At 41.6% G+C, this 22808-nt stretch overlaps 1 protein-coding gene across 1 annotated transcript in view; it reads left to right on the top strand.

The window, feature by feature from the left end:
• The first annotated feature begins 21662 nt into the window (after positions 1-21662).
• PAH (phenylalanine hydroxylase) overlaps positions 21663-22808 on the top strand; it is a 71830-nt gene continuing 70684 nt past the window's right edge. Inside the window, exon 1 of the mRNA XM_077760758.1 lies at positions 21663-21756. Coding sequence (XP_077616884.1) covers positions 21700-21756 — 57 coding nt within the window. The 5' untranslated portion in view covers positions 21663-21699. The remainder of the gene's footprint in view (positions 21757-22808) is intronic.

Genomic DNA, 22808 nt, shown 5'->3' with positions numbered 1-22808 from the left:
ACCCCCCCCCAACCCCCGCTCCCCCAGCACACTCTCCACCCTCTTTCGGGCCGTTCCTGCCTTTCTCCCTGCCCAGCCGCGATGAGGCGTCACCCAACCCCTGGGTGCCCGCACCTGACACCTAGGGAAAGTTCCTTCCCAGCGCGTCCTGGCCAGCCTCAGCCCCGAGAGGAAACAGCCCCTGTGCCTTTCTTCACACACTGTGCACCGCATCGAGGCTCCCATGCTCCAGGAAAGACTTTAAAGCTCGGGGTTAGGGGCCTCTCAAAGCTCTGGGGGGCCCTGAGCGCCCTTGGGTGCTCTCTGCCCTCAACAGGGTGACGGGCGCTACGGGGCTGGGGCGAAGGACGCGGGCGCCCAAGGTTCCCGAGCTCCTGAAGCTTTCCTGCCGCCTCCCGAAAGCAGGGGCAGTTTGCCGAAGTGACTGAGGTCAGTCGTGTGTCCCCATTGTGTGGCCACGTGTCCTGTGTCCATCATCACCTCCCGAAGTCCGAGCTCAGCCCGACTCCTTGCGGCGCGGCCCGGGAGTGCTCTGGCCTATAAATCAGCCAGGCGGCCGGGAGCCGTCTACACCCCGGTGCGGTGCAGACCTGGCCCTCTGCCCCAAGGGCCAAGGGGCGTTTGCTCACGGGAGGTTAGGAAGGAGGCCACCGCCGGGGTCCCAGAGTCTCCTTGGGAAACTGAGCTTCCAAGTGGGCCAGTTAACTCTTTCCTTCCCCCCAGCACTCTTCCCGATGCCTGGTATTGCCGGGTCTTTTGGGGAGAGGAGGAGGAAAAGATGATTTCTGACACATGGGTATTTATTGACATGGAACCTTAGAGAAACAGCAACGAAAACGAAGTTAGATGAGTTAATATTTGTAACATTCTGAGAACAGCGCTTGGTACAGAGTGAACACTGTAAGCATTTGTTAAATAAGTGTGAGCACACTGAATACAGGATGTATATGCTATTCATCTAAGGTGTTAGAAAATGCCACTTTGATCCCAAAAGGATCAAGGTCGTTATGCTCATTGATTCATCAAATAACTATAGGATGTAGTTAGAGATAAATAAGACAATCATTGCCTTCGATAAGCTTGTAGTTTAGCATGCAGAGAAGGAGATGTGGAAGAAAAGAAGGTCCGTTAACATCACAGTGGGCAACAATGGAGAGCCCTCTGACTCAAGTTCCATTAGTCTGGACTCTGACCGTCCCTAACCCCCAGCTTAAGCCAAAGTAAATACACAGTCTGGTTAAGAAGGGTGGATTCTTCTTAGAATCCTAACGTCAAACTGCACCTCTTCCCCAACCAAATGGCCATCCCTAGCTTCTCTCATAGGGCAAGTCATGTGCAGACACTGGTGAACTACATACATGCACACCTGTAGTGCAAAGTGCAAAAAGCAAGCCACTTGAATTCAAAGAGACAGACTCCAGGTTCTGGAACTTACTAGTTCTGTATCCTCAGGCAAATTGCTCACCCTCTTCCTAGATGGCTTTTCATCTACAAAATGAGGGACTGAGTAGGATACCTCCCTCCCCTCCAGCTCCGACTGTATAGACAATACAGACATCACCATGTGACCCTTTCATGGTCATTGCTCCCTTCTTTGAGTAGACAAACATCTTTTCCAGGTTTTTATGGAAAGAATCTTCAGGGAGCAAACGACCTCGTCCACAGCCTCATGATGTAGACCAGTACCTGCTGGTGCTAGGATTATGGCTCCTGCGGAAAAGGAAAGACGTAGGCCATTGCTCATCGGGAATCTGGCGTAAGGGAAGAAACTCATCATTCTCACTAACAGCTTTGCTTGGGAAACAGGATTCTCCTTTACTGGCCTAAGCAGTTTTTGGTCAGGGATTTCAGGACCGGGAAAACTCAGTCCTCCACTATGGGTTGTGTGAGTCGCTCGCCACCTGCCGGTTGTTTCTAACACTGCAGAGAGGACTGCAAGTTGATTCACTCTTCTAACTCTGTACAATTCAGTTCAACCATAGAGTGCTGTGTTGCTTGTGTTACATCCCCACAATACTCACATTGGAAATACATGAGAGGCTCCTGGGTGGCTCAGTAAGTTTAACGTCCTACTCTTGATTTCCCCTCAGGTAATGATCTCACGGTTTGTGAGTTCAAACCCTGAAATGGGCTCTGTACTGACATTGTGGAGCCTGCTTGGGATTCTCTTTCTTTCTCTATCTGTTCTTCCCATTTGTGCTCTCTCTTTCTCAACATAAATAAGTGAACCTTAAAAAAAATCAAAAAGAGAAATATGCCAGGTGAGTGTTCAGATTCCGAAACTTCATCCCTGACTCATCGAGTCAGGGGCCAATCNTCTCTCTTTCTCAACATAAATAAGTGAACCTTAAAAAAAATCAAAAAGAGAAATATGCCAGGTGAGTGTTAATGTTCAGATTCCGAAACTTCATCCCTGACTCATCGAGTTACAATCTGGGGCCAATAGACCTTTTTTTTTTCAATGTTTATTTTTATTTCTGAGAGACAAAGAGTGAGAGAAAGAGAGAGCAAGAGAGCAAAGGAGGGGCAGAGAGAGGGAGACAGAGACTCCAACCCTGTCAGCACAGAGTCCAACACAGGTGACATCATGACCTGAGCCAAAATCAGGACTCCGGTGCTCAATTGACTGAGCCACCCAGGCGTCCTGCAACTGGCCTTTTTGACAAGCTATAGAGTAAAATTTTTGTACTCTGAAGATGGAGTACTCTAGAGGTATTTGAGATGATGAGACACAGCATCCATTATTCAAAGCCATGAAGAAAGAATCTGTTCTGGTAAAGACGTTACACTAGCCCCATAGATAAACTTTCTGTGGCTAAAGGGGATGCCCTAGTGACTTCTGAGGGGGGTGGAGAGGATTGGTAAGTTATTACAGAGATAGTCTTTGATGTTGGCATGAAGAATGGTCAGAACCATTCAGTCTGAATAAAGGGCCATGAGAACAGCCCGCCCAGTACCCAGCTTCCTTGACTTTTGAGACTCAAGCAACTTAGCCTCCCCTTGGGACACTCCTTTTGAGGCTACATCTTGGGTTTTGTCCGCACCCAGGACAGCTCCACCTTGGAAACCTTAGCTTTCCATTCTCCACTCTGATTCCTTCTCATCCTCGTTCTTACATGATGTCTTTGCAACCTCCTTTCCCAAGTTCTATTTCTTCCCAATTTGGTCTCTCCCCAGCTGAGTCTGGAAAGTGTGGTTGATTATTTGATAAACCTGTAACATAAAATGCTTACCTTCTCATCCAAAAAACAGCCAACCCACTCTTTGATCTTATGACCACCTTCACCACTTAGGCATATTTCTTAGAACAGCAGTCTACACCACAGTTCCATTTAATTCCAACAGTTGCTCTGAGGTTTGTCCCCACTGGAGTTCCTCACTGTGAAGGTTGATTTTACTTGTCAACTTGACTGGGCCATGGGTTACCCAGATATTTGGTTAAACATTATACTGGGTGTGTTTCTGAGGGTGTGCTGAGAAAAATTAACATTTGAATCCTTGGCCGAGTAAAGTAGATTGCCATCCCCAGTGTGGGCAGGAATCATCCAATTAGCTGAAGCCCAGAATAGAACAAAATGGATAAGGAAGGGACAGTTCTCTCTCTCCCTCCCTCTCTCTCTCTCCTCTCTCTCTCATACTCTCCCTGATTGTCTTCAAGCTAAAACATTGATCTTCTCCTATCTTTAGACTTGTACTTGTACTGGAACTTCCACCATTAGTTTTGCTAGTTCTCAGACCTTTGAATGCAGGCTGGAACTACACCATATTTCTCCTGGGTTTCTAGCTTGCTGCCTGCAGATTTGAGGACTTTTCAACCTTCATAACCACTTGACCAATTCCTTATAGTCTGTCTGTCTGTCTGTCTGTCTCTCTCTCTCAGTATCTCTCTCTTTCTCTATTTACTGGTATAGATATAGATACATATATAGATACAGATATCTCCTATAGGTTCCGCTTCTCCAAAGAATACAGACTAACACACTCACCACTTTGTTAAATGTAATAGCTACTTCCGGTCCTACATTACTTGGCTGTCCCAATGCCCTTGGCCTTGTTGATGGGTCACCTCTTCTTAATGTTCCCTCCTCCTTTGGCTACTGTGATTCTTATCCCTTGGATAATTTTTTCTTAATACTAGTTTTTAGTTTACCATCTCCAGTGTAAGTCTCCCAATGACACATGTTATCTGTAGGTTTTAGCTTCCACATCACTTGCTGATGACTCTCAAGTTCCTTTTAACTTTTAAAAATATTTTTAATTTATTTAAAATAATTTTTTTGAGAGAGAGTGTGAGCATGACGGGTGAGAGGGTCAGAGGGAGAGAGACAGAGAAAGAGAGAGAGACAGAGAGAAAGGGGGAATCTTTTTCATTTTTTAGATGAATTTTACCAAACATTTATTTCTTTTTATTTTCAGGTCTTTAGATTTTTACTTTTTAAATTTAATTAACTAATTAATTTTTAATTTTATTTAAAAATAAATAAAATTTATTTTTAATAAATAAATATAGCATAATAATAGTTTCAGGAGTAGAATTTAGTGATTTATCACTTACATATAACACCCAGTGCTCATCCCAGCAAGTGCTCTCCTTAATGCCCATCACCCATTTAGCCCATCTCCCGTACCTAACACCTCTCCAGCAACCCTCAGTTTGTTCTCTGTATTTAAGAGACTCTTATGCTTTGGGGCACCTGGGTGACTCAGTCGGTTAAGCATGCGACTTGGCTCAGGTTATGATCTCACAGTTCATGGGTTCAATCTCCACATCGGGCTCTGTGCTGGTGACTCAGAGTCTGGAGCCTGCTGTGGATTCTGTCTCTCCCTCTCTCTCTGACCCTACCCTGCTTGCATTATCTGTCTTTCTTTCAAAAATAAATAAACATTTTCAAAATTTTTGAAGAGACTCTTATGGCTTGCCTTCCTCTCTGTTTTTATCTTATTCTTCCTTCCCTTCCCCTATGCTCATCTGTTTTGTTTCCTAAATTCTATATATGAGTGAGATCATATATTTATCTTTCTCTTACTGACTTATTTCACTTCGTTTAACTCACTCTAGTTCCATCCATGTTATTGCAAATGGGAAGATTTCATCCTTTTTCATCTCTGAGTAATATTCCATTGTATATATATATACCACATCTTATCCATTCTCAGTCAATGGACATTTGGGCTCTTTCCATAATTTGGCTACTGTCAATAGTGCTGCTATAAACATGGGGAGGTGCCCCTTCAAATCAGCATTTTTGTTTCCTTTGGATAAATATCTAGTTTGCAAATGCTGGGTCATAGGGTAGCTCTATTTTTAATTTTTTGAGGAACCTCCACACTGTTTTCCAGAGTGGCTGTAGCAGTCTGCGTTCCCACCAGCAGTGTGCAAGAGGGTTCCTCTTTCTCTGCCTCATCACCCACATCTGTTGTTCCTGAGCTGTTAATTTTAGCCATTCTGACAGGTGTGAGGTGGTAGAGAGAGAATCTTAAGCAGGCTCCACACATGGAGCCTGACACGGGGCTCGATCCCATGATCCTAGGATCATGACCTGAGCCGAAATCAAGAATGGAATGCTCAACCAACTGAGCCACCCAGGTGCCCTGACTCTCAAATTCGTATTTTTACCCCGGACCTGTCTCTGGGGTCTCAAACTGGCGACCAGCATCACTACTGGGGTGTTTGCCTGGTGCACCCAGTACAACATGTGTGACACTGGGCTCACCATCCCGACTCCCTCAAATCCTTACCTCCTTTTTGTTCTGAAATTCAGGGCATGGCACCACCACCCATGCACTCAAAACACAATTGTGGGAGTCGTCCTACATTCTCACTGCTCTCTCACACCCTCTCCAAGGTGTGTGAGATTGCCAAGGCTTAACTACATATAACTTCTTTCATCATCCATTTGTATAATTTATATATAGTTATACTGATCAATGTATATATTTAATTATATATTTATATGAAATAAAAATATATTTATTTAAATAAATATTTCCCTCCTGTCTAGTGCTAATATCATTGCCCTGTTTCAATAGTCTTCCAATTGGTCATCCTGCTTCATTTTTTTCCTGCTTCCAGTATAATCTCCCTCAAATATCCTCACTGTCGCCAGAACAATGTAAGTAGATGACACAGTTAAATGTATAAAAGTTATCAGAGTGCAAAGAAACGGTACTTTATATCACAGCTCAGGCAAAGTAATTTTTTCAAAGTGTAATGTAACTTATTGCTCCTCTATTCAAACCTTTCAATAGCCTCCCGATTTTCTTAGGACAAGACTCCACTGCCCTGGATGTTCCATAATTGTAGGGATTCTGCTTGGCCTCTTTTTGCATGCCCAGCATGGTGTCTGGAGCAAGGCAGGTGCTCAATAAATGCTTGTTGATTGAATGAATGGACTTGGTGGAAGTAAAGCTGTTTGAACGTGTGCATTTGTGGAACAGAAAGTGGCATGCAAAATGCTCTTCATGAAGAATTTAAAGGATTCAGAAAAACCATCCCCCTCCTTTGGGATGGATCTGTCCCCTCACCTAACACTTGTCATAGGTTCCCTAGGATCAGCAGTGATCTTTTATGTGAATAGCTTCCTAGCCTATAGGACAGCGATCAGATCTTCTCTCCAAGGAACACCCAGAACCTGTTATGCGGCAGGTACTTAGTCAGGATTCCATGTAGTTGACATTGATGGCGTCACATAATGAGGGTTGTTAACTTGTCAGAACTCTTCATGTATATTTCCCCGAATGTGTGAGAAGGGGAAGAATGGGAGGAGCAGGGACCATGTTTTGGCGATGGCTAAGGGGCTGGGTTGGGTTGCTTTGGGCAGGGTAGGCTGGGAAGCCTCGAAGGACAGACTGATGGTCTAAGTGTGATGGTTTGAGAGATTTTAATACAGGAGAGTGACACCATCATATCCATGGGATCAGTCTGGAGCTAAGGAAGAGAGATTGGCAGGGACAAACTCTGATTAGCTCAACTCCTTTCCTAACATCTCTCTCATGAGCTGTTTTAACATACACACCACCATTCATTCATTCTTTCAACAGACACTAGAATATAAGCCCCAGGAGGGCAGAGATTATGCCCATTCCATTCATTAGTGTTTTTTTGGTGTCCAGAGCAGGTCCTGACACATGACAGGAGCTCAATAAATATTATTTGCAAAAACATTTATTGAATGCCTCCTATATGCCAAGCATGTAGTATGCTCCAGGATGAGAAACTTGAAAAAAGACTCAGTTCCTGTGTTCCAAGAGCTCACATAATATTCCTTTTTTGCAAGAGGACAAGCAAAAAGGCAATTTTCAATGCAAGTCCGGACCAAAGGAAGAGGCAGCTGACTCTCCTGGGTGAAGTTATGCAAGGTAATGCAGGGAAGCAATAAAAGATGAGGAGCTCCCAAGCTGTTTCAAGTCATCAAAGCTTTCATTAAAAGCTATTCATGAATCTTAGATCAGTTAGTGAGGATTTCATGCCATGCCTGTGTGCGCTCAAGCTAGTCTTTCCACTTAGGAAATTCCCACCTCCCCTTTCTGCTTGGGCATCACCTTCCTTTCCTAATGATTACCGTGGACCCTGGACAATCTTCTAACTCTTTCTCAAACCCATCCTATTTTCTTCATCTCTACCATCAGTCGTCAATACCACTTTAATCCAAGGAACCATGGCCATTTCTCACCTGGACAACCATATTAATCTCTTAACTGCTCTTGCTGCCTCTCTACTCCACCCTCCACACTGAAGCCAGAGTGGTCTTATGACCACTTATGGTCAAATCTCATAGAAGATCCTCTAATGATATACCTGGATGGCTTCCCAACTCTTTCAAGATAAAGGTTTAAAAAAAAAAAAACAACCCATGGGGCTCCTGGGTCATTCAGTTGGTTAAGCATCTGACTTTGGCTCAGGTAACGATCTCATGGTTTGTGAGTTCGAGCCCCACATCAGGCTCTCTGCTCTCAGCACAGAGCCTGCTTCAGATCCTCTGTACCACTCTCTTTCTGCCCCACCTCTGTTCATTCTCTCTCTCTCTCTCTCAAAATAAATAAATAAACTTAAAAAAAAAAATCCCTCAACCTTGTCTGCAAGGCTCTCCCTAGTTCTCCAGGGGCATCTTCAACCATGAATCCCATTGTTTACACCACATGAATTTTGCATATGCTGCTTATTTTGTCTGGAGATGCCAGGCAGTTCCAGGTTCTTCTCTTCTCCTCTTGTCCAGGATTTTCTACCTCTTATGTTTAGACAGAAAACTTCCTGTGGTAAAGTTCTTGCAATAGCTTGTACATCTCCTTCACACCATTCATTACAGTTGTAAATTTAAATGTATTCCCATGGTTTGATTAATATCCATTCTAAAAGAATATCTATTCTAAAAAAGGATATAAATTCAGGGAGGCAGTTATAGCCTAGAACAGTGCTTTTCTTACAGCATAAGCCTCATAGATATTTTTAGGTTGTAGGGATGAGTCTCACTTTACTTCTAGTCCCCCAAATGTCTTCTCAATAGTAGAGTTCATCCACCTGCCCCCTGATGACACAGATGTGGAAGAATTAGAAAAAGAATCCATGCTTAAGAGCACATCTTTGTCTTACCAAGAAACTGAGCACCCTATGGTCTGGTGGGCCGAGTGCCTCAGTAGATGTTTCCAAAATTTATTACTCAATGAGTAGTGACAGCAGCCTCTAAGACCTCAACTTTCACATGGTCAAACCTACTGAGAAGGCCCCACAGGGGCTAGGGGTCTTTTAGTGGACAGGGATGTTTATACCACCTTCTCCTCCTGCAGAGGGCTCTGCTCTCACTCAGGAGTCAGTGGGAAAGGATAGGAGGTGATTTTTACAGGCCTAACATCACCACCCTAGGTCTTTTATCACTTATCCCACAAGACCACAATATCCTCATCCATCCAGTGACAATACTCAAAATCTATCTCATCAGACTGTAGAAAGGATTAAATAAGATAACCTCTGCAGTATGCCTAGTACTAAGTAAATATTTAAGTGCTAAATAAATATCTGTCCCTTTCTCTTCCCACAGAGGATGAGATGGAAAGAATAATGCTGAGGGATGGCTGACTAGAAATCCAGTATGGCTTTGGGCAAATTCTTTAGGTAAGCTACTTTTTCTCTTTGCAACTTTTCTTCCATACATACATAAATGTAAAAGCATAAAGATAACAAAAAAAAAATCTCTTTTCTAATCCCACAATCTAAAGAAAACACCTCTTTCCCCTCCTTTTTTTTGTGGTTGTTTGCCTCTTTACATGTTTACACAATGGGAATACAAGACTTTATATTTATCACCAACTGAATTGCATGGATTTTGAGATATGCACATTTCTAAAAAATTTTTTAATGTTTTATTTATTCTTAAGAGAGAGAGACAGAGCACGAGTGGGGGAGGGGCAGAGCAAGAGAGGGACACAGAACCCAAAGCAGGCTACAGGCTCTAAGCTGTCAGCACAGAGTCCAATGTGGGGCTCAAACCCACAAGCAGTGAGATCATGACCTGAGTCAAAGTCGGTTGCTTAACCAACTGAGCCACCCTGGTGCCCCTGAGATATGCCAATTTTTAATGATTTAAAAAATAATTTGTATGGCTGCATCTATTATGTGAATGAACTATAATTTAATTATTCCCCTACTGCTGAAGTTTTAATTTCTCTCCAAGCTGTTTTGTCCTGAACACTTTTGTGTATGTTTTTCTACATTTCTGATTAAACTAATATGTATTGAGTACTTAGTATGCATCAGGCATCATGCTTAGCCCTGGAACTTAAAAAAACTAAGATTTGGTCTCTGGCCTGAGAGCTCCTTATCTAGAAGGAGGAGACAGAAAAGTGAAAATAAGACATGAAAGTTGATGAGTTCAGTTATAGTGGAAATTTCAAGATGCTGTCTGAGTTGACTGGGGGCAGTGAGAGAGAAGGCTTTTTGGAAGAGGTCATACTCGGGTTATGACTTGAAGTACTAATTACCTACTTGGAGTACTAATCCTTCCTCCTGAGTCCCACCACTGAGGAGCCTTCCCTGGCTTTGGCTTTTGATTTTTCTTCAGATTGAATCTTACCCCAATCTGCTTAGATTTGATGATGTTACTCCACTGACCAGTGGCTGAGTTGATTCTGCCCTAAAATGTCTTCAATCATTGAGTGACGTTGTTGTCCTGTCCTCTGAGATATCTGGCTTGCATCTGGTTCTACTTGTGGTTTTGCCGCCATAGTTAAGGTCAGTGGGATGTGGTAAATGCTCAGCAAACCACTGACTCTACCCCTGATTTGTAGTGTTTGCTGATTTCTGTGGTGTAAATATTCCCACTGTGGCAGATTTCAAGCTACTGATGTGAACACAGAGCTGAGAAGAGGTATGCAGTAGCATGTCACATAGTATTTCTACCACACAAATATAGTGGACATAAATAACCTGGAGAGTATGGACAATGAAATTAGTAAAATAATTGTGAAATAACGAGTTTTGAGTATTCATTACCTCCATTTTTAATATACCTTATTTAATTATAAGTTTACATAATTTAGTTTTTAATCACGGATGTGTTTAGCAACCGGCTCACCAAACCTCTGAGAAATCAGCTCTCACAAGTCTGTATGAGCTGACCGTGGTATTCCACTGGTCATACATACAGGAACTGGTTCTGTGTCCCTCTCCAAACTCAGTGCACACTTCTTTCCCCTTCGTTCTTTCTACTTCAATCACAACTGGCCTCTGTCTGCCCCTCAAAGAAGTCCCACATATTCATTATTTCAGAGATTTTGTACAGAAGTTCCCTCCACTGGAGCCTCTTCCCCCAGATCTTTTTATTTAGAATAAAGCCTTCTCATAATTCAGTTCTCAGCTCAAACAATGCCTGTTGAATAGGTCTTCCTTGTGCATCCCACTTAAATCAGCCTCTCCGAAACAGTCAATCTCTTTTATAATACCTCTTTTTAAAACTTTATTTCTACTCAGTGTATCTTGCTTTTTTTTTTTTTTTTTTTACTGCTTGTTTACTGGTCATGTTCCCTAATAGAATCAATGCGAGCATTGACCGTCCTGCTCATTACTATGTGGAACAGTGTCTGACACCTAGTACATTCTCAACAAATATTTGTTGAATAAGTGAACATATGAATGACAACACTCAGTGACCTTACTTTGATGTTGCCAAGAAGGAATGCTAATGCAATGGCTTCAGAGTCTTCAGGCTACACACTCATTCACACACACACACACACACACACACACACACACACTGAATTTAATAAATGTCTGACCAAATACACTTGATTTACCAACTGATTTTATTATAATCCAAAGAGATGTCTAAGTTCTTCTAAGAATTCCAGGAAGAGCCTCCTTTAAATTTTATTTTGGTTGAAACCACAACTTCACGTATTAATTGCATTTAGTTTGTGTGGGCATCTGTCAGTGGTGACCTTCAGATCTCTGGATTGTCTATGTGGGAAAAGCTAGGCTAAGAAGAAATGCCACAGAAATGAGGATCTGAAGAAGCTCACAGCCAACTGACTTTGCTGAGTGGGAATTTCCTAAGTTTTTCCAATGAGACATTGCATTGTTCTCTAAATTCTGATGAGAAAGGAGTTGTTCTTGGACAGAGAAATCCATCATTTTTGAAAAAAATTTTAATAGTTTTTATTTATTTTTGAGACAGAGACAAAGCATGAGTGGGAGAGGGGCAGAGAGAGAGGGAGACACAGAATTTGAAACAGGCTTCAGGCTCTGAGCTGCCAGCATGGAACCCGATGCAGGGCTCGAACCCACGAACCGTGAGATCATGACCTGAGCCGAAGTTGGACGCCTAACCGACTGAACCACCCAGGTGTCCTGAGAAATCCATCTTAAATATCATTTCCATGCTTCTCATATTCTTAGAATTAGATTTGGCTGTGAGTGACAAAAATTTAAGGGCTTGAACAAAATAGAAGTTAATGTTTTTCCTATATCAAATAAGTCAGAAGTCCAAGGCTTCCAGAGTGATGCTCCATGATGTCAAGAACCAGGCTTCTTGAGTCTTTATCCTTCTCTCTTTTTACTCTGAATAGCACAACCCCCATTCCTACATTTACCTCATAATCCAACATGGCTGCTCCGATTCCAGTCAGCAGTTCTGCCTTCCAACCTGCAAGAAGGAAACAATCGAAGGAGAAGGGCCTGCCACCCAAAGTGACACTTCTCATGTTGCACAGACCTCTACTCTTTGCATTTCTTTGGTCAAACATGAGACCTGCAGTACATCTAGCTTCAGGGAAGGCTGGGAATTGTAGTTTTTTATTCTGGGAAGTCTTGGGGTTGGCTGGATAACATTCAGAGCTTTTATTTCCATGAGAGAGAAGGAAGGAAAATCCTAGTCACTATAGACACCACATCTCTGTGTTTTCTCTGTCAAATAGGTCAAGTAGTTCATAAACATCAGTGTGATTGTTGGGATGACTTGCCACACTTGTATGAAATTAGCCAGCAAGGAAATAATGAGCCCAGTGGATGTAAACAGTTTATTGCGCAGAGCACAACAGACACCGTGTGTGTCGTGTTTACATTGGTTCCCCTCTTCCCCCAAGTCCTATGGATGTCAAAGCAGAGTGGATCTGGTGAATGCTAAGCACCCACTGGATCTGTGTCACAGATGAGGAACACACTGAATTTAGGAAACTCACATGTTCAATGGGGCTGATGGCAACTTCTACAGCCTTCTCTCCAAAGAGAGGCATTATCTTTACTCTGGGATGTAAGCACATTTTCTCCAGGGAGAGGGGAAAGACTTTATTACCATGGAATATTTTGGGGGATGGATATCTTCTCTATCTTTCATACTGGTCAGGAGCCAAATCTGTCCTTTCACCCAGAAGGAGATACTATCTCCCTCTTCCAAGACTGTTTCTGTGCAAATACCCTTGAAAACGTAGTTCAAGACATGTACAAATGTCAGGAAATGTATCTCTCAAGTGTCCCCTTCTTTAAATTCTGCATACATGCATAGACTTAGTTAAATATTTAAGGGAATATCTCAAACTTAGAAACCGCCACCAGTCTAGCTAATACTCAAATTATATGTTAAATGTGATTGTTTTGGAATATGAGACTTTCTATACAAGACATGCTGAGAAATGGTGAAGCCCATTTTACAATCATTGGCTCCACACTTATTTTAAAGATTTATTAAAGGAGACTAAGGGACTAACACAAATGACTGGAAAGAAAGAATTTTATTTAAAGAGAGTTTTGTTAGTGTGCTGTGACATTTCTCCTTACTTTCCAGAAATCCCTCTCTTTCACCTTATACCAGATTAAGGAGGGTAAAAAGAACCTATCGGAGAACTTGGCATATGTCCTCTGAAATTAAGGGATTTAGGGATTATGCCTAACTCATATATAAAGGCAAGAAACGGTCTAGATTCTTTGAGTATCAAATGCAGACAGATGACCACAGTGAGGACAAGCTGGACTCCACCATTGGCAACACAAAAGTATATAGTTTATTGTGAGATGGACCTCTCTTAGCTTGGATCACAGAACCATGTTTAAAAGTCCCAAGTGAGTGATCGCCAAGGGACATACAAACCTCCCCATTAGAGAAATAATCAGAATGTGGACATATTTTTTTGGTACCAAATGACAACAATACTACATTGTAACTGTAGACATGTTGTAGTGTAATCTGAGATTGGGGGTGGGGGCCAGAGATGAAGCCTAGGCCCATGTCCTGCCTGGTGATTTTAAAAATAAGTGGTAGGGATATAATCCAAGGTATAGGTGGTTCACAGAAAAGTCAATAGAAAGAAAACCTTGCTCAAAATAAAAGATATTGTAACAAAAACTGTAATGAGTTTTTTTGTTCTCTAGATTGTCAAGGATTTATTTGGTAAGTGCAGGAGCCTCATGGCTGGTCTAAAGGCCACATTTGTTTTGATCCCACAACAATAAATTCATAGATGTTCTTAGCTCAGGCAGCTAATGTTAGTGTGAGGAGTTTGAATGTGATACATGGGAAATTGGTCCTGAGTTTTGTGCTAAAGCCTCTTCATCAGCCTGTGCAGTGTAGGGCTGAGATTAATGAGTTATGCCTATTTTACCAAAGACCCTGTCCAGAACTGCTTTAATCTCATGGCCATTAGTTGGGTGTAAGGCAGGTGGTGGTGCTAAGGTTCCAGAAGTTCTGATATATCTCTCATTCGCTCAGGTGTTACCATCCACAAGTGTGTACTCCTCGGTGAGAGTTATGGGCTGGAAACTAAGACTCCTACTTGTCCCTAGTTAATGTTGATGATTTCTTGCTCTGACTATTGACTCAGCAGGCTTGTTTGATTTACTCAAGTGATATCTGGTCTTTTTGTGTATCTGAACTGCTCTGTTGACGTTTCTTTTTTCTTTAAACAGAAAAGCATTACATATGCTTGTTGACATTTCTTAATACTGAGGTAAGCAGCCTCACATGGGGTGGAAAAGTTATAAAGAAATAGACACTGTCACATTTTTCTTGTAGTGTGTAAATTGGTAGAACACATATGTACTGGGAGACCATACATAACAGTTTGCCTGTGACAGTCCCAATTTACACCCATTGTCTCACTATATATACCACAAGCACTTCTTTTCACTCTCAAATTGGATAATACCCTCTGGAGGATTATTTGTCAATATCTACTAAAATGGTAAATGACCATATCCTTTGACTCAGAAATTCTGTTTACAGTATATTTTCATACAGACATATTCTTATATGTGTATGAAATGATCCACATATGAAGTTATTTGTCATAGCCAAAGGTCGGAAACAACTATGTTAACGAGTACTGATTAAATTATGACAATCCATCCAAGAAATACAATGGAGCTATTAAAAAAGATTGAGGAAGATTTGCCCGTAACAAACAGGTTGGTCTCAAGATATATAAATTAAGAGTTTCAAGTGGCAAGGTACATAACTGTGCCGGCTCTACTGCCATTCGAAAGGGAGAGGGACACATGCGCACAGACAAACACCAACACATATTTGCTTAAATATCTTTTAAAGAAACTGAGAACATGGGTTGTTTTTGGGGAAAAGAATCACATGTCTGAAGGATAGGGAAGTGTGAGAGAATTTTCACTATGTATGTTGTAACTTTTTAAATTTTTAATTCATAAGAGTATTTAACTCTTCAAAAATAAATGACATAAAGTTATATCTAAATCAAAAAATGAATAAAGATGTAGAGACACCCAGTTTCTCAGGCAGTGTGGGTTGCTATACCAAATACACTATAGACTGGGAGGTTAAACAACAAACATCCGTTTCTCACAGCTGTGGTGCTTACAGAGACAGAGGTGCTTACAGAGCCTCCATTTGGTGAGGGGTCCCCCTCTGGTTCACAGACAGCCATCTTCTTGTATCCTCACATGGTGGAGAGCAGAGAGAGAGGAAGCAAGTTGTCTCTATTGGGAAGGGCAGTCCCATTTATAAGGGCTCCACCCTCATGACCTAATTACTTCCCAAAGTCCTCAAATACCATCATACTTTCAACATAAGAATTTGGTGGGGTCAGGGGATAAACACTGCAGTCCAACACAACTAGCAAAGGAATTAAAATAGAAAGGACAACTTTTGAATCAGCAAAAGAAAACCTGACCTATTCCTCCGGTGGAAGGCTTAAAAGGAGAAAATGAAATAGTGCGGGAAGTGGAAAATATGAAATAAGATGGCATAAATATGTACTACCATAAAAGTTTTTATAACAAAGTAATGGGCTAAACTTACTAATAGAAAGACAGAAACTATCAGATTAGATTAAAATACAAGTTATACACACACACACACACACACACATGCACACACGCATTTGTATCTTTGTATAAATGCATATTCTACTTTTTGTCTGATTTATATATTAATTTCTGAAATAGGAATTTTAAAATATAGATACACACACACACACACACACACACACACCTTTGAGAAATAAAGAATACCCATTCTTTGCTAGTATACCTGAACATTTACTCAAAGGGACCTTATGTGCCTGGTCACAAAGCTTTGATAAGTTCCAGAGAGAAAACTCATGAAGACTGGGCTCTTTAACTATAATGTAATATGGTTAGAAATTTAAAAAAAAAAAAAACCCAACAATATCCCAAATACCTTGAATTTCAATAATATACTTTTAATAACTCTTGGATTATTGAGAAAATTATATTCCAAATTTAGAACCAAACAATTAAAATTTACAGTTAGTGGTGAAAACACTAACTGTATCAAGGTAATGAGGGAGCCAAAATGGTACTAATAATACTTAGAAATATTTCATTTTAAATATTTTCCTCAGGAAACAAAGAACTTTGAAAACAAATGAGCCAAGTGTTCAACTCGAGAAGTTGGGAACAGAGCAACAATGCAAACTCAAGTAAGGACATAATAAAGAAAAGTGGAGGAAACAATTCAGTAGAAAACAACCCAAACACTAGAGAAGGTAAGTCTTATGAATGCTGATTCTTCATGGACAAACATCTGGCAAGATGGGAGAAGACATAAATAAAATATTAAACTAAAAAGAGAACATAAAGACAGACAATAGAAACTTTTAAAAATAAGGAAAGAATGTTATGAACAGGAATATGTCCGTTTTGTTGAGACCTTGATGGACTGAATTAATTCTAGAAAAAAAGTATAGAATGAGAAGAAATAGAAAGCATAAATAGGTCAATAATAGTTAAGTAAATGGAAATATAATCTACTACTTTTCCTGGTCCTTCAAATTTTAGATCCATTGTATTTAAAAGAGATATGACCAGATTTTCAAGAAACAAATAATTTGCATCTTCTGTAGTTATTCCAAAAATTATATAAAGAGGGAAAATTGTTTTACAACTCTTTGTGTAAGGGTACTATAATCTTGATTTCAAAATACAATAATGATAGTACAAGTAATAAAATGGTTAATCCTAGTATGCAAGGAGAGCTCAACATCCAGACATTTTACCAATATAATTTACCACATTAATAGACTAGAAGGAAGCCACTGTGTAATTTTCTCAGAAGATACAGAAGAGGTGCTTGCTAAGTTCAACACTTTGTGACGAAAACAAACATCAGCACACTAGGGATAGAGAGGATTTCATAAATTTAATGATGGTTCAGACACCAAAACCCTAAAATACACATAATAGTAATAGAGAAGCTTTGGCTGCATTCATAATAAATTAGAATGTCTAGCATGTATGTCTGCTATTACTGCTACTGTTTAACACAAGTATCTCCTGATGAAGCCAAATCTGAGCCAAATTCAAAGCCAAATCAATCAAAATTTAGCTGGAATATAGAAGAATAAACGTGCATTAACAGATAAGTACACTTTGGGAAAAATAAGAGAAGAAGGGGGACTTGCCAACTTGATATTGAGATACATTATGAAACCATACTGTGATATTCATAAATGCAGCATGATAAAGACACAAGAGGAGACATAATAGAATAAACCAATGGAATAAAAATGAAATCTCAGAGGCAGACTCAAGTATAAATGGCAATTTGGAAAACTGTACATGTGGTACCAAAAGTCAAAGGGGTGTCTTTTATTATGCATCTTTGAGAAGAGATCATTTCTTCTCAACTGAGAAAATTCTGACATAAAAAGTCAATGACAAAAAGTCTCTGTCGATGTTGTTGAAAAAGTGACTCATAACATGAAGAGAGGAGAGACAGAAAAAACCAAACAAACACACAAACCCTGGGTCATTACTGTATGGCACCCACAAAGAGATACAGATAGATTAAAGATCCAAATGTGAAAGATAAAACTAATGATGATGAAAGAAGAAAATACTTTTGTAACTTAGAGATGAAGGACTTCTTAAATAAGACCTTAAAGGTACAAACCACAAACATTTTAAAAGATCTACCTTTACTACATCAGAATTATTTCTTTTTCACTCAAGGAAGAGCACCAGTTGACAACTGATGGTGATATATTAGGTTAGATTAGTGACTGAGAAAGACATAGGCTGACATCTAGACTACACAAATTATTCCTGCAAGTCAATATGGAAAGACAGGAGTCCCAGTAGAAAAATAGGCAAAGGATATAGTGAACTATTCACAACATAGAAAATCTAAGTGGCATAAGTGTCAAAGAGATATTCAAACTCAGTTGTCACAAGAGAAATGCAAAATAAAAACAAAAAAGGCATACTTTTTTCAAACTGATCAGATTGGCAAAAAATCAGACATTTAGAAAATGCCAGATATTGGGGACACCCAGCAACAGGAACTATTTGGCCCTTTGGTAGGGGTGTAGGCTAGTACAAGTCTTTCTAATGGGTAATCTGACAGTAGTTTGTGCAGTTAAGAATGCATGTTCCCTATGATTTAGGATCCCACCCTTCCATCCAAGACAAATTCTCACACAGGTCTCTAAGGGGACAAGGATGAAGATGTTTATTGCAGAATTGTTTGGGGTGGCATGGGGGGAAGTTAGAGACAGCCTAGGTGTCCATCACCAGGGACCGTGAGTACTCCACACCAAATAGGAAAGCAAAGAACTAGATGTACATTTACAGCATGGTTAGATCCTAAGAATATCAGGAAAGAAAAAGTTAGAAACTGTGAAATCTATAGTCCATCTCTGTTCTATAGTAATACTATACCACAACATCACTCACATCCATGAAAAGTACATACATGCACCAATATTTCCATACATTTAAAAAATCCAAGACGAGAGGCCCCTAAGTGGCTCAGTCGGTTAAACGCCAGACTTCGGCTCAGATCATGATCTCGCAGTTCGTGGGTTCAAGCCCCACGGTGGACTCTGTGCTGATAGCTCAGAGCCTGGATCCTGCTTCAGATTCTGTGTCTCCCTCTCTCTGTGCCCCTCCCCCACTCACACCCTGTCTCTCTCTCTCTCTTCCTCTCTCTCTCTCTCTCTCAAAAATAAGTAAACATTAAAAAATTTTTTAAATACATAAAAATCCAAGACTAAGTATTAAACACAGGGATGAGACCTCTGGAGGGAGAGAATGGAGGCAGGGAATGAAGATGAGAAAGAATGAATAAACGAAACGAGACAGAACCTTGTAGGTTTTGATTATGTGCCATGAATTCATAGATTATGATTAACTCAACTTTCTGCATATTTGGTTAAATAAAAGAGATTGATAATCTGCGATGGTTGGGAAATCTCCAACTTCCGCATCGGTAAGGTCAGCTCTAAGTGTACCATATGCACAGCCTGCAACATGGTGGCCTTCCCTGTGGCCATTCACAATATCTCAGTGGTCTGCAGACTGAATTCTTAGATGCTCCTTCTACACTTGCACTGGGGTCCAAGGCAATTTTTTTAGGACTCAACACCACCCTTGTCATTAAGAGCATCACATTACATTCCACACACATTAAACAAGATGACAGTTTAAAGTCATCTACAAAATTTATATAACAACCAATGGGAGTGCATAAAAGAAATTTTCTTTTTTGCTGGAATAATTTTTTTTAAAAGAAGGTATTAGTGTTTTCCTCTGAGGTAGCTGAAAATTAAGTGTGCTCTACTCTCAACTCAGGTCTGGGGCATTTTTATGTGAAACTGGATAAAGAATTACATTTTTAGCTGATGTCAGGAGAAAAGAGATATGCTATTATTTTTCTGTCCTAAAAATCACTGTTGTTTTTTATTTCAAAAAGAAAGAAAAGATTATTTAAGAGCCAGTGCCTCGGAGCTGGGTGAAATGTAGTTTGACTTTGGACAACTTATTTAAACTTCCTGGGTCTCAGTTTCCTTATCTATAAAGTGGGGATGCATCGTTCACGGGGTGGTTGAGCATGAGAAATAAAACCATGTGTGTGGAGAGCTTGGCACAGTGCCAGCACAGTGTGATCGTCAATAAGTAGCTGTGACTGTTTGCTCTTACTTATGGCGTGCCTGCTGTATGGAGGTTGTGTCACATCCGTTGCTCTCCTTAGGATGCCAGCAACATCAATGGATGGAATGATGCTTGTGAGGCAGTACTGGGGCAGAGGAAAACTTGGTCTCACGTCTAACACACTAAAAAAAAAACATTGGCTTCAGATAAAGGATACAGATTCTTCTGAGGGTGGGAGTTCAGGGTTTGCCCTTCCATGTTCAACATTGGTCTTCCAATTTACCATAGGAAACATCAATCAGACACTCAAGGGATTCTTTTTGGACCGAAGTCACATTTAATTATGTCTATATTCTTAGCAGCCCGTAGAAAGCCTGGCACATCATAGAGGCTCAAGGAACCCTAAACAACAGCCTTAAAACCCCCATTTTGAAGACTAAGAAACTGAGGCATGAATTTGTCCAAAGCTACATAGCATAGCTAGTCAGTGATGGAATCAGGAGTTAGTCCATTTGTTTTAGATCTCAAAAATGAGGGTTTTTTTGTTTGTTTGTTTTTTGTTTTTGGCAGATGCTTGGTCATTCTGTCACAGACTTGTGGGGGAGGAGGGGGTGGATCTCCAGCAACCTTTATTATTGGCTTGTTTTCTCTCCTGGGTAAATAGCAGGCAGGCCCTCGAGTCCTTGATGCCCCTAATTTTTTTTCACATCTTTTCTGAACCTCTGATGTTACCGTGTCCTTGTTTTTCTGTTTTCCCTCTGGCAACGAATGCTTCATCTCGGATTTCCTGAGATATGGGAGTGAATGACATCTTCCTACTTATTTGAAGGAGTTCAGTCTTCCATACCCACCAGCTCAGTCCGAGCCTGTCTCCTTCTTTTATATTCTTCTGAAGGCTTAGCTCTGCCTAAATTTATTTATTAACGTGTTCTCTGCCTCGCTCACAGAATGGCAGCTTGGCAGGGGGGGAGGGTCGTCTGTTTCATTCACTGCTCTATCCTCAGTGCCTAGAATACCACCAGGCACACAGTAGAGGTGCTCCATGATTATCTGTGATCACATACTTTTAAACAAGATCTTCTATTTATTGAGTGTTTAACTATATGGCGAGAACTGTACTCAATGTGTAACGCGTTACCTCATTCTTATTCCTACTCATCTTCTCTTAGCATCCTGACAGGGTGGCTCATCGCCTCTCTTTTGAGCGCTCCCCGCAGTTACGTAAACAGCTGGAGGGCACGCTAATGCAGTTCAACCCAAGTTGCCTCTTACCTTTGCTCTTTAGCCGCTGTGAAAGCTCAGGTTTCACAATGTCACTGCCTCCAGGTAGCTTTTTGAAGTCAAAGCATCGAAAGACGGTTGGCTTAATGGTTAATAGAAAGGACCCCGCCCCCCCCCACCCCTAATCTAAATCTAAATTAAGATGCTGGCTGTGCTCCTACGGGGAGGGGGTTGGGGAAGAAAGGGTTATTTCTTACAATTTTTGTCATCGGAAGATCGTGGGGTTATTCTCACTGCAGAGAACCCGCTTCCCGTGCTCTTGTTTCCCGGAGGTGCCAACCCTGTCCAGTCGTCAGCGCTGAGGTGGCCCCATGCCCCATCGAGGGCGGCCAAGTCCGGCCTCCCAGCGGCCGCCACACCCTCCCCTCTGGGACGCCCGGCCAGGTGACCCGGAGCGCACTGCGTCAGGACAACGCCCCCGGGCTTTACTGCGGCGGGTACGTGGCAGGGGACATCCTTGGAATCTCTCCTCTCCTCCTCACGCCAGGTTAAAAGCCTCAGCAGCACGTGCTGTTTGCAAACCTGCCTGCCACCGAAGCCCCAGAGTTAGAGACCTTACCGCGCAGGGAGCCAGCATGTCGGCTGTGGTCCTGGAAAACCGAGGCTTTGGCAGGAAGCTGTCTGACGGACAGGTGAGCCAGCGCTGGCCTCAGCTGCGGCAGGGAGGGACGGTTGGTCCCCGGCAGGATAGGGTCTGAGGAAAGTTCTTTCCCACTCTCTTAAGCCCACGGAGAAGTCTGAACTTATTTGAGTTCGATGAAAATGTCCAGGAAGGCAAGAGATACCACATACCCTCAATGACTGTTCCCTAGGGAAGGACATCTGTCCTGTGTGGCTTTCAGGGAAAGAGCACTGCTTTAGGAGTTGGGGGTCTGGCTTCCAGAGCTGCCCCAACTAGCTGTGTGTCTTTTGACAAGTCACAGTCCCTCTCTGTTGCCTGCTATCTCTTCCCTACAGTGAAGGGGCTGGTTCTCAATGATCTGGTATGGGAGGTGGGATTCTTCTAGATCTGCTCTCCTGTGTTGTTTACGAAGTACTCTCAGCCACCTTTCAAAACGGCAAAATTGTAAGAAATAGTATTCTTTTTTTTCACCTTTGGGAGAAAACGAGGCATGAAGAAGTCTTGGACTTACTCAGACCTGGGGAAGGAGAAAATTAAACAGAGAGGAAAATGAACAAGACTTAGCCCTAGACTTGGAATGTGAGAGAATCCTAATGTGACTCGGGGATAATGCTCAGGGTGTTTTCTGTTCTCCGAGACCTGTTGCCTTTCTCTTGAGGTGAAAGATGACAGAATGCATTCTTTAATTGACTTGTCACACTTGTAGACTCTGGGGTTCAGACTTAAAGCCCAGCTCTGGGAGATAATGTGAATTTATAGACATCTGTCATTTATAAGATTAGTGAGAGAGAACAGAGGCTGGAGGGGAGAGGATGGTTAATGCTTTAGTATAACTAGAGAGCCCACAGAACTCTGGGCTGACTTTTGTATTGAGTCCTGTGAGAAAGACTTCCTTTGAAAATGCTAGGTAGCACTTGGGAGACAGTTTGTGTTGAGGAGGGACGCTGTGGAGGTCAGATCCCAGAAGAGATTCTGGCTCAGTCATCATTCAGTACTGGTGTTGCTGACAGTGGGGGCCCCGCAACCGTGGGAGGAAGTTAGGGGCTATGATCTGGTGATGGA

Source organism: Crocuta crocuta, unplaced genomic scaffold (genome assembly GCF_008692635.1).
Source record: "Crocuta crocuta isolate KB4526 unplaced genomic scaffold, BGI_CrCroc_1.0 scaffold582, whole genome shotgun sequence".
Lineage (NCBI taxonomy): Eukaryota > Metazoa > Chordata > Mammalia > Carnivora > Hyaenidae > Crocuta > Crocuta crocuta.
Note: the sequence above shows the minus strand (reverse complement) of the source record. Positions and strands in the feature narration are given on the sequence as shown.